The following is a 12,203-nucleotide window of genomic DNA, read 5'->3' on the forward strand; positions in this document are numbered from 1 at the left end:
GCAGTCCTGGCCTGGACCAGAGCGGTAACCTCTCTCTCTTGCGGTGTCTCACCCACCCCTGCTCCCAGAATGAGGATCAAGGTCTTCGTAGACGTAACGAGCGAGAGTGGACAGTAAGTTTTGGATTGGTTTGGGGTTTCTTTTCTCCATTTGGTTGTGGGGTCTGCCTGTTGCTGGAGAGAGGTGCCGGTCAGCCCCCAGGCACCTGCCAGCCCCTTGCACACAGAGAGAGGACCAAAATGCCAGTCCAGGAGAGGATGTGGCTGAGGCAGCCACCCTCCCGTACGCGTTCACCTCCAGCTCCCAACAGCTTCTCGGGCTGTGCTGGAGGAACCACTCCCTCTGTTACAGCAAGGCAAGTGCTGCCTGATCCATCTTGGAAGGTCTCGCCTTGTCCTCCCTGGGATGGGGGATTTTATTGTCAGCAAGAGGACAGTAATCCTCCTAATCCAAATTTGGAAATCCTCCCAGTTTCTCTGAAGTAAAAATAAAGCCAGTCATATGGTGCTTTGAAGGTGTAATCTCACCGCCATAAAATCTCCCTGCTAAGACACACCACAGATCAGGGTGATTTTTTTTTTTTTTTTAATACTTTTTGAATTATTTCCTCCCCGTTTACCTCCCCACATCTGCTCTCAGGTTTGTTTGGGAATTTCTTGTCCCGGTTACAGAAAGAAAAGCTCAAAATCATGAGACTTGCACCAAGATCCCAGCAAATTAGTGACCATGGTTCAGATTGCCAGCTCCGCTTTCTGAATGTCACTATAAAATTATTAAATCTGCATCAGTTACAGATTTGGTGCAGACTGAGCTGGGGATATTGGGGAACCAAAATCAGCCTTGACTCCGTTCCCATTTGCCACATTTCCTTCCTATCAACACCAGGGTTGCCTGAATACCACCCCACATGCCAGGGTCAGTATCCCCATTTCCAGTTTTCAGGAGGAATAAAACAAAGAACTAAGGTGGCTTCTTATTAGTTTCCCATTTGAAAACGAGGATAACAGTCCTGCCCTGACTCCAAAAGGGTGGAGAGGAGGACTCAGGAGAGAAGCAGCAAGGAGTGAAATGTTTAAGATTATTGATGGTCTAAGATGCTATAGGAACGCAGAACAGGTACGTACTATAGACAGCAAGAGAAATAGTTCAAAGCATGCTGAAAGATGGAATGCAACTTTATAAACAAGTTTTCTGCAGAAGTAATACTTGCATGTGTCTGTGAGTGCATCCCTTGTCATAGGTCCCTGCCCTGTACTTGGGGAATTTCAGCCTTCCTCATGCTCAGTCTTCTCCTTTCCTGAACCCAGGGGTAAGCCCCTCCATCCCACTTGCCCTCAGTTTTGTCCCCACAAAAGTCCACCAGTGCTAAAGCAAGCTCAGGGCCACTGGTTCCTGCTCATCCCCGATATGTTAATGTTTGTTCGTTACTTGGACAGTGATTATTCAAGGAAGTCCCTCACCAATAAAGTGTCAAGCAGAGCAGGAGCGTGCCAAGAGATACCTAAAGTTATGGCCATAACTTGGAACATGAAAAGCAGCTCAAAAACACTGAGTAGGGAGTTTAGAAACAGGGAGGAGAGGATGTGAGGCTCCCAACACGATGATGACATGCTGCTTATTTCTGGTTCCCATTATATTTTCTAACACCACCTACATCCTCTCGACCGAGCGGTCCACAGCATGACAACAGTCTTCTGCTGCTGTCACTCAACAAAACTGCTTCTTTCTGTTCATCAGCCTGTTCTGCATTCCAAAACTCAAAATCAGCTGATGGAGATGATTAGGACAGTGGCAGCCCAAAGTCTGAATCGTTTTTGAGCAGCAGGGACTTTTCCCAGCCAAGGCACAGGCCAACACAGCCAATAGGGACACGAACGTGCACTGTTTGCCTTGAGTCTGGCCAAGCAGAGAAAACCAGCCTACTTCTAGCCTTCAGCATGGCTCACAATGTCTAGTTTAAATTGCATGAGAGGTTATTAATTGGCTTTTGAGCAATAGCAGAAACCACAGTCCTCTGCAGCAGTATCCGTCCAGCTCTCACATGTCTTCAGGTTTTCCAGAGACTATAGCAGAGAAATCCTCAGGACCCTGAGAAGGAGTCTTTCACTTTAGACCAGCAAGAACTCATTATTTTGGGATGATTAAAAGTACAGGATATGGTCAGATCGGAGGGAAATCTGTCTGCAGCACACCTAGTTTTACCAAAGAGATGATCTGCAAATAGAAGAAAAGCTGGAGACAGGTATATAGGGGGTGGAAAAGGGTTGTGAGTAAGTCATAGCAGAAATGAAAGCTCTCTAATTCAATCAGATAAAGACTGTTTAAAGGTAATCTGCCAGGCTGTCTGAAACAGATAGATTGCTGACATCCCCTTTAATCAAGCTCTTGAAAATAAAACTGAGAGGGGAGGATGTAACCCAGATAATGAAGAATCATATGGAGTCATGCTGGAAACAAAGGCAAGTGGGAGAAAGTGGCAGAATTGTGTGCCAGTTCAATTTAATTAGTTCATTAGCCCTAATTTAATTTCAAACTTTGTTAAAGATAAATTAGATTTGGGAAAAGTCACAGTGGGACTGGGGAAGGAAGTCAAAGGGCAGTGGCTGCTAAATATGTTAAAAAACACCAGGCTGATTTGGCTCTCTTCCCTTTTGCTACGTAGAAATGAGATCAGGGAACAAAGCTGGAGCAATGTGACTCCTGGCTTCACACGCTGAAGAAAGGTAAAAGGAGTCAGGGAAGCCTCTTCCCCTGACCCCTCTGCTGCCGTTTGCCAGCTGCCCTGCTCTGGCCCCACTCCCACCTGTGGGGAGCGAGCACAGAACACTGACCAGAAGGAAGAAAACTTTTTCATGCTCACCTGGCCAAACAGAAGCACTGACAAAATTGCACTCATTTTCTTTAGCCCAACTTCACAGGTGCTTGTTTCATGCCACATTAACCGATAGATAAACAGAAAGAAATATGCTTTCCTCACCCAGTATATTGTCAATGTGCAGCCCATAAAATAGCATCTCATGGCCCTTTCTGCTTCTTTCAGTGTTAAATGCCAACACCCAGCTCAATTTATACACAAGATGTCTACTTACGTTAACTGAGAAGCTCTTTCCTATTAGGCCTTTCTGTCTATTAGACCTTTTGAGTGCACCTATTAGTGTGAAGTCCCGTGTTTTTCTGTTGCATGCTCAAAAAGCATATAAACCGACCCTACCATTTAATTGGGAACAGATTGCTACCCTTGCTAAGAGACATTTTGCCTGCCATGTCTTACCAAATTTCCATCATTGGAACAACTTCTCTTGCAGGTTAGCTTTACCCAGAAAGTTGAGCTATCAGCTAATGACTTACCCCCATAAAGCAGGCACAGAGCTAATGCTTACCCCACCCCCACCCCACCCCCTTGCAGGTATGAAAGCAGTTCTGTTGTGTTTAAGATTTCTTGAGAGTAGCTTATTCCAGGAGAGGACTTTTGCACAGTCTGTACCAACCAACACTCTCCCTAGCTGTCAGCCCTTCTTTATCCCTTTTTATCAGCTGGTGCAATCAGAAGAATAGCAAACAGCTGTTCCTTGTTCCCTGCCTCCCTTATGGTATGGATCCTTGTTTATGCTATACAATTTGTATGAAGATAACTGTCTCCAGGCTTGACGTATGCGTTGCCACAGCTTGCCTACTTTTCCAGCCACAGGGTTGTGTATGGTACAGTGTAAACCTGAGCCTTGAGTTGTGTAGAGGCATAAACTTTCCGTGTAAATATAGATCCCACCTGGGAATGGGAGAGCTGTGTCAGGGCTGCCTAAAGCAGCTAGGAAGAGATGGCAGGGGTTAAGGTAAGGTTAGCGAGGCTTCCTCACGTTCTGTGGCTTGAGTTCCTCCAGTTACACAGCTATAATGCTGCACAGCACCTCTCCACCTTTTCACCTTGCAATTAAAAGCCAGAAGTGGACAGAAACCTCACAAGGTAGCTGTGGGGACGTCCCACTCGAATGTCAGATACCAACAGAGCAATTCTAAATAGAAGGGGCCTGGAGCCTGTTATTCTTTGCTATCTGGCCAGGTCAAGATCACTGACTTTTAAAAGCTTAAGCAGTGGGACATACAGTTTTGCCAAGGAAAGGGAAATGAAAATCAGATTGACCTTAGCATTGCTGCTGTTTGCCTGGTTTGCAGACAAACTTTCCATCCTCTAGCAGCCTTCATTGCTCTTAGCGAGACCGTTCCTGAAACTGTTTTAACCGTGCAGCCCTCCAACTTGCTTGTTGCCTCTTTCCAGCAGTCTGAACCATCAATAAATTATTGTTGACACTTTGTTTTCTATATGACTTTTTTAAGTGTCCTGGTGAAATATGTATCCAGGAACTGGCAGCAGATAAGCAGATTCTTCTGTTCCTTCAGGCATTTTCTCCTGAGGGTCAAATCCTTGTCCTTTTCTCTAAAGCGACTGTTTCTGGTATTTTGAAAGAGAGCAAGGAAGGACTCAAGGGCAAGTTACTCGCTTCAACCAGCCCCAGTGAGCACAGGCAGAAGAGGTGACTGCCAGTGCCTTTGCTCTCTGAGACGCCCCTGGGCGAGAGCCCAGGAAGGTGGGTTGATTTTAAAAACCAAACCCACTGTCCTCGCTAGATGTCCCTCCTGCTTGGGTCATCTTGCAGGGCTGCACACTGGAGGAAAGGCTCTGTGAGCAGGGAGGAACCCTTCCCATCAGCTGCCCCCCCCCCGGGGGTCTCCATCTGCGCTCCCTGCGCCCCTGCAGCTGCCCATGCCTGGGGTCTCCGTCCCTCGCCCCCAGCCCCCAGCGCTTCCTCAGCACTGCTCGCTGCACCTCTGCGAAACTGTCCCAGTAGGAACCAAAACACTTTGGGCTCGGAGGGGTTTTCATTTCGTTTGGCACTTAAAAGAGGAAGAATCAGAGTTTGCAAAGCATCCGTAAGGGTACGCTCCGTCGGAGGGGTCGTGGGACCACGGAGCAGTCACAATCTTGCAAGTGCTTTGTATTCTCTGTAGTTGATGTGACCTACAAAACTGGCCCCAAGGCTTTCAGTGGAGCTGCTCACACAGGTGGAGCTTAGCACATGCGTTCCTACCTGCTAGGTAACCAGTAGGCACAATAACTCACGTCGCCTCCAAAGTCCCTGCCCGGACACATGCCCTTTCGATGGAAGAGCGTGAGCCTGGGTTAGATTCGTGATGCGTACAAGCACTGCTTTTTCAAAACTGAGGCGTGGAAGAGTTAGGAAGACTGAAAATAAACTGTCCTTTCTTGGCCAACTGCTTATTTTGTCCAGAGGGCCAAGGCATTTACAAGGGGCAAACCATGCAAAACCTATACATATGTGTGGGCCATATGGATATTTTGGGAAGTGAGACAAAAATTTTGAAATGTGAGGACTGATCACCTGGCTTTCTATTTTCCTGAAGCAGTAAGCAGAACTACTTAATTTTCCATCCTACTTGTTGTATGTGTGTGTCTCAGCAAGGAGCTGGAGGGTTGTATGTTTTATGGCTGACGATCCCAGAGTTTTCACCCGCTGACTTTTGTCTCTACTTACAGAACTTTGGAAAGTGTCACTCAGAGATATCGAATGCGAGTGATTACCTGACCCGCTGTTACTCACATGAAGATCGATATCTGGAGAAGATCCCTCATGTCTATACCCCCTTGTCAGATCTCCCACAAGATCTTTATCCTCATCATTCTGACATCTCCTTCTGCTGCCCACCTCCCGGTTCCCGGGCTCCTTACATCTGTCCTAAGGAACAGTATGTTTAAAGTGTCAACACAGCAAAATGAAGAAGCTAATGTTTTTCACTTCTCCTGACCCTGTTGCTCAACAACCAAGGCCTTTTAGATACCCCCTTTGCCATTGCTTATTTTATTTATTGATTTTAAAATTTTGGTGCAATTGTAATTGACATGATTAGGTTAAGTATCTGCCTGGCTTGCTAATGCTCAAGGGAACACTCTGCCTTTGCCCACGTCTCATTCAGTACTTGCATCTTTCTTTTCTCATCCTGGCCCTCCTGTATCAAGCTGGCTACGTGTGTGCATGTGTATGTGGGTGACAGCTGCCCTGTGTCCGATGGGACGTGCCCAACCTCATTAAATGTCCGTAGGTTCCCTTGTGTCGATCTCTACACTGTTTGCACCAGAGCAGCCAGCTGTGGATTCTTCACAGCCCTTGTTCCAGCTTGTCCAAAGTTTTACAGCACAGCCAGTGCTCAAATCTAAGGCTGTAGTGGGGTTTGGGATTTTTTCCCCCTCCTTTGGAGAAATTTGTTTCCCCCTTGGCAATGGGGATAGGAAATCCCTGTTGTAAATGGCTAACAGTCAAGATTGCTGAACCAAATAAGATGCTTATAATGAAAGATGCTCAAAACCAACCCAAGAATAGAGAAAAGGGTTTGGTTTAGGGGTTTTGTTTCTGTCCTTGTCCCCTCCTGTTCCCACTCCCAGTCTCTTGGATTGACTTTTAAATCCAGGCAGCATGGAGACACGTATTTTGAAATCAACACATTTGGAGAAGGCATCCTTTAAATAACCGTCTTACAACCTGAAACCCAAAGGGGAAAAAGAATTAGAAAGGGAAACACTCTCTCTAATTTTCTTTTTCAAAGCCTAACGTGACCCCCCACTAGCTTTTCCCCCTCTCTTCCTTGCATCTGTTGATTGGAATTTTAAAATGAACTCAGGCAGAATATAAAGCATAAATCGTCATTTCAGGTAATCTTCTTGCTCTTAATGAAGGATAAAAGCCAACAGAGGAATCTGGCCTTTTAACTTTTTTAAAAGCATCTTAGTTTTGGGACTACACATTTTTTGATATTGGAATGTGTGTGGGTGTGTAAATCCAAACGTGTACATTCCTGTGACCACAAAGTGTTTTAGAGAAGGAAATTTATCTCCACATCACATTTGTGTTCACTTGTATTAAAAGAAAAATAACTATAGATATACACTTAAATGTACATAAAAGCAAAGAAGAGGAAGAGGAAAAAAAGGAATGAGCATCCTGTATACGAGCTTGGTTTCAAGGATAACTTTCATCTGTTTCACCCAGGTATGGCATAGAAGAGATGACGTCTGGGACAGTTCTGAACAAGGGGATATGCCTTCTTGGCGAATGGGCATTTACTTTCCTTTGTCTCGGGTTGGGTATTTGGCATTCCACAGACACTGCACACATAATATCACTCTGGAAACCATGAGGATGTTTGAGCAAAGTGCATGTGGGAGGGAGACATGGGAACCACACCATTATCCTGCTGCCCAGACACCAAACAGCATTTCAGCGCTACTTGTACAAATAAGTGAAACTACCATCAAGACGAAAGCCTCCCCGTGAGAGGAGGCATGAATACCATGTTGGATGCTACCAGCCCAGCTCCTGCCATGCCACATGGACTGAAGTACCATTTTATTTTTGTATATCTGAATCTAAACAGCTATAGTTGTTCTATGCACTTTCTGTGTCCCCATCACCTAGAGCAGCCTTGAGACTCACCTTGCTTGTCCCTCTTCCTCCACAGAGAAGCACATCTGTGTTCACACTACCTCGTGGATTCCCTGCAGGCTAATAAATAGATCTGTATATAAAAGAGAAGTTTATACTTCTGTTAGTTAGGCAATATAGCACTGTGTGAGGATGACGGCACATGCATGGATGCCCCGGTGCCCTTGCATGGCATACATCACACCCGTGGAGAACTGCCTCTTCCCACCCCTCTTCCCCTGCTTCCCCAGTGCATGTTGCTACTTCGTACTTTGTGGAGACGGCATGGTAGCTGGTCACGCGGACAAGATTTTGTTTCTGTGGTGGGAAATCGCTGCACCATGTGGGGAGGTAGCTTCCTGCTGGGAGCTGGTTTCCCACCAGACTGAGAAGTGTTGTACCAGCTGTGGCCTGGCTGGGCTTGGCTGGGTGCGGTGTGGATGAAAGGGCACTGGTGCATTTCTTGGCCAAGCTGAAGTGGCCAGTACCTCCAACAGGCACAGCAGCTTCACACGTGCTAGTGCATGGAGCGCTCTCATTCCCAGAGGATCAGGGGACTACACAGACATAGCCTTAGAGCGTTAAACACAACTTTTCCAATACCATCCTTTTGGTCTTTAATGACCCTGGAGTCATTTGGATTCACATTTCCCCTGCCAGTCTCCAGAGAATTCAGCCAGTCATTTCCCTATACCAATGGACTCAAGCGCTATGTGTCTCGATTCAGATAATGTATTTCTCTCTCTTTTCTTCTCAACATACCTTGGGGTACTTTCTGGTTACCACAGAGCTGGAAATTGGATTTACTCTGAACAGAAGCCACAGTCAACACATTCACCCCAGCAGGGGAACCATGCTTTGGAGTCTGCCGAATCTGCCTTTGGTCACTCTGGAAAGGTGATGAGGTGCTGGAAAACCCAGGTGTCTCTGACATCCTGGAATCAACCCAGCACCACTGACCATGGAGAAAAAGCAAGCAGAAGTCCATTACACGCTTCCCTGTTTGCATGCCTGTGATAGCAGGATGCTGCCTGCGCAGTGGCAATTAGAGTGGATTTGACTGGGGCAGCCTTCGCCTGGTGCAGTTTCAGACAGATCTAAGAGTTTAAATAAGAAATAGAATATGGTCAGGTCTTCAGATACAGAAGGAACCAAGTTAGACAAAATGCTGGCTGGCCTGAGGAGGCATAGGACATGTTGCAGGTGGTTTTCTGCGCTGCCTGTGGCTGGAGGGACGATGCCTTGATGAGGAAGGGGAAGGCAGAGGTGCAGGCTGCAGCGTTACAGAGAAATTCTCGTTGTCTTGTGCAGCTTTGAATTTGAGCTACCCACAGAAGACTGCCACGAAGGGGTTTACTGTGCTTTTCAGCAAAACAGAAGGATTTCAGTCCTCCCTAGAAAGGGGAAAAGCAAGAAAAGCTTAAATTCAAAGCAGTAGTTTGACTTATGCCAGCGCATATATTAAGCTTAGCAATGTCTTGGTTCTCTTTGCCTCTCTTCTCCTTAAGAATTGGGTTGGTCTAAAAAAAATTGCTAAAGGGAGTCTCCACACACTAACACATTCCCTTGTACTGTAGGAAAAGGGGGGAAACTCCTGAAGAAAAACCCTGAAGAAAGAGATAGTGAGGTTCAGGTCCATGTTTTGGTTTTACAAAGCTGCATTTAGAAATGGTTCTGATTCAGGGCTCTTATTCCTCCCTCCCTCTCCATACAGTTGCACAATATTTGCCGTTTCCAAACTTTGCTGCACCTGTTGCCACAAGCTCAACGCTAGCTTTGCTCTGTGATAAGGCTACCCTGTCTGTGGTAACCTCTCAGGCACAGAAATCCTGCTGCAGCAATGCTAATGAGAGGCATTCTCCTCCTGCCATGGTGCAAATTGATTTTCGAAGAGCCCCTCTCCGGGAACAGAGCCATCCAGTAACACTGTTGGGCATAGATTGCTGACCAAGTTGAACAGGCAACTGGTGGAGTGTGATCCTGCATCCAGTGGGCTAGCAGTATATGGGAGGAACTGGTGCTTTATTTCTGTGTCTTACTGGTGTGAGACATAGAATCATAGAATCATAGAACCATTTCAGTCGGAAAAGACCCTTAAGATGAAGCCATTCTTCCTGTTACTGGGGTGAAATGTCATAATTTCTGTTCCATATGTTGGTGGCAATGACACAAGAGCTCTTGCAGATGGAAAAGACTGATCACAGAACTTAAATAAAAGTCAGCTGAAGAGTTATGACAACTTCTCTCATAGCTGTGCAACTGGTGTGAGGTGCTTGATCTCTTCCTTTCTCCTGGTGCTGACTTTTTCCCGAGTTGCTCACGACACCCACCATCCCTTGCAGGTTCACTCCCCAAAAACGTACACACGTGCACACCACCCCCCCTTGCCTTCGCACTGAGCCCCAGGAGTTACTGGCTGAGCTCGTGAAGCTGTCCTCAGGGCTGCATTAACCAGCCTTTCGTGCTGCCTCCTTCACTGTCCGCAGCACTGGTGGGGATGTGGGGCTTCAAGGTAAACAGAGGAGCAGCGTTCAGGTGACCTGCAAGGCCGTGCCTGGTGCCCTTCACTACTACAGCTCTGCCCTCAGAGCAATACAAACATAATTATGATGCCCAAGTGCTCTGTGAGAGATGCCTCTTTCACTTCATTCGGTTCACTTGTTACCTTTTTGGGAAGCCTCCCCCCAGCCTCCCTGTGCAAGTGGGTGGAATAGATTCAGTGTCACAAACAGCCGGTCCCCTGGGCCAGCAGCTATTTAGGGAAGGTATAGGTGAAGTCATCCCCGAAGCCCCCTCCTCTCTAGCCCGCTTCTCTTGCAAGTGCCCAGATTTCCTTCTGCAAGCAAGCGGTCCTGGTTCTGTATGCAGGTAGACACTGAACATTGTTTTAAGACAACAAATGCATTGCAGCCGCCTTTGCTCCAAGGGACTGCTGGAGAGCCCCTGCTGCGCTCTGGTGCGCTGTGGGGGAGCTGTCAGAGAGGGATGGGGAGCCCAGAGACCCCCTCCTCTACCCCATCCATAACGCAGGGGGAAGGCGACTACTCCATCTCTGCTCCTGCTTAATTACATGCTCCACTAACACCCATGAATCACAGTGCAGTGAGCAGGCAAGCGCTGGAGTCCCGGGTGGTTCCTCACCAGCAGCACACGGCGATCAAATGTACCTCGGTCAGGGGCAGGATCGGGCCCTGCACCAGCTGGCAGGAAGCACTCCCTGGCTGATCTGGGATTAGCAATAGCTGGATTCACATGAGAAAGAGGCAGCAGAATAAACCCCCATCTTGAAAGGGGGTCCTCTAGTTAAAAAAGAGAGAAGCAAGCGGTCTGGTGAAAGGATGGGGGACGAGCCGGGGAAAGCGCTCCTGTCCGGGGGGATTCGCCCTGCAGCCCCCGGGCAGCACCCCAGGGACAGGTGGCCGTGGTACTGGTGGCACAGCCCCAGCCTGGCTGCGTGTCTCCACAGCCCCAGCACCCCAGCCTTGGGCTGGGACCATGGCAGGAGGAGGGCCCAGCAGGCTGCGGGATTTCCCGGCCGTTCCCCTTCCCAAGCACTGCTCCCATGGCTAGGGCTCGCCTCGCTCAACCTGCAGACCGCCGCTGTAGTGCCTGCCTGCCCTGCTGAGCATGCTTGTTACCGAAATCTCAGAATAAAGAACTTATCAACACCAACGTGATGCAGATAAGCAGACACTTCTTTATTGAGGGCCGGGTGCATGAGTGAGCCCTCTCACGATCAACGCACACCGAGTTTCAAAATCATACTCCATATATAGAACTTATTCATACATATTCATTAAGTATTCATGTATAAACATAGTATTTCCCGAAAATCATTAACATACTCTCCTCCCATATCCAATTCTCCGCAGTAAAGGTTAGAAAGGTCTAGAAATGGGTCTGGGGTGTTATTCGGGTAGGTGGTGCATGAGTTGGTGGCCGCGCTACCCCCTGCCGGAATTACCTTTTACCTACATTTACTTGTTTCTTGGCAGGTAACTATGAGTTTTTCCAGTCGACTCTCCCCAGTTCCCATTAATTCTACATTTTGACATCTCAATGCATTCTCCTAGTCTACACGTAAATACTGTATCAAATCATTTTGAATCTTAAGTCTGTTATCTAAGTTCTAATCATTCCTACTAGGTGATTCTGACCTATTCTTTCGGCCTTGGTACGGGGCTGTACAAAGGATTTCATAGCAGCTGTCGGTTGCTATGCAAACACAAACTCCACTAAAATATTTCTTATAACTCTATATTCCTAATCACATGTGGTTAATTAATTCTAACTAATAGCAGATATGTAACATGCTGACATCCGTGGTGGGCAGAGGAGCTACAAGCAGAGAGACACATTGGCCTGTGCTTGTGCAAGCACTTGTGCACGCACGGGGGAATGGGGCACCAATCCAGCCCAGCTGAGCACGAAGCTCACGCTCACTTAGGAGGTGCCCTATCAGACAGATCTGATCAATACACCATTACAGAATTTTTAGCACAAGCCACTAACTCTGAGAATGAAAAAACCCCAGGATATTTTTTAATAAAAAAGCTCCACTGCACAAGGACAGAGCCTCTGCATCTAGATAAAGACCTTTTGGAACAATTCAGCCACAGATCTGGGCTAGCAAATGGCAGGGGGCTGGGTGGGGGGTCATAAAGGGAAGGCAAAAAGGTCTCTGCCTTGCAGCCAGTGGATTGAACACAGCCT

At 47.3% G+C, this 12,203-nt stretch overlaps 1 protein-coding gene across 2 annotated transcripts in view; it reads left to right on the forward strand.

The window, feature by feature from the left end:
- The window catches only part of NECTIN1 (nectin cell adhesion molecule 1), a 106,844-nt gene extending 97,079 nt beyond the window's left edge, over positions 1 to 9,765 (forward strand). Inside the window, exon 9 of one of the 2 annotated variants that reach the window (XM_055728515.1) lies at positions 5,552 to 9,765. In XM_055728515.1, the coding sequence (XP_055584490.1) occupies positions 5,552 to 5,770 (219 nt within the window). In that variant the 3' untranslated portion in view covers positions 5,771 to 9,765. The remainder of the gene's footprint in view (positions 1 to 5,551) is intronic. The other variant, XM_055728517.1, reaches the window with a different exon arrangement.
- Positions 9,766 to 12,203: the final 2,438 nt, after the last annotated feature.

This window comes from Falco cherrug, chromosome 17 (genome assembly GCF_023634085.1).
Source record: "Falco cherrug isolate bFalChe1 chromosome 17, bFalChe1.pri, whole genome shotgun sequence".
NCBI classification, from domain to species: Eukaryota; Metazoa; Chordata; class Aves; order Falconiformes; family Falconidae; genus Falco; species Falco cherrug.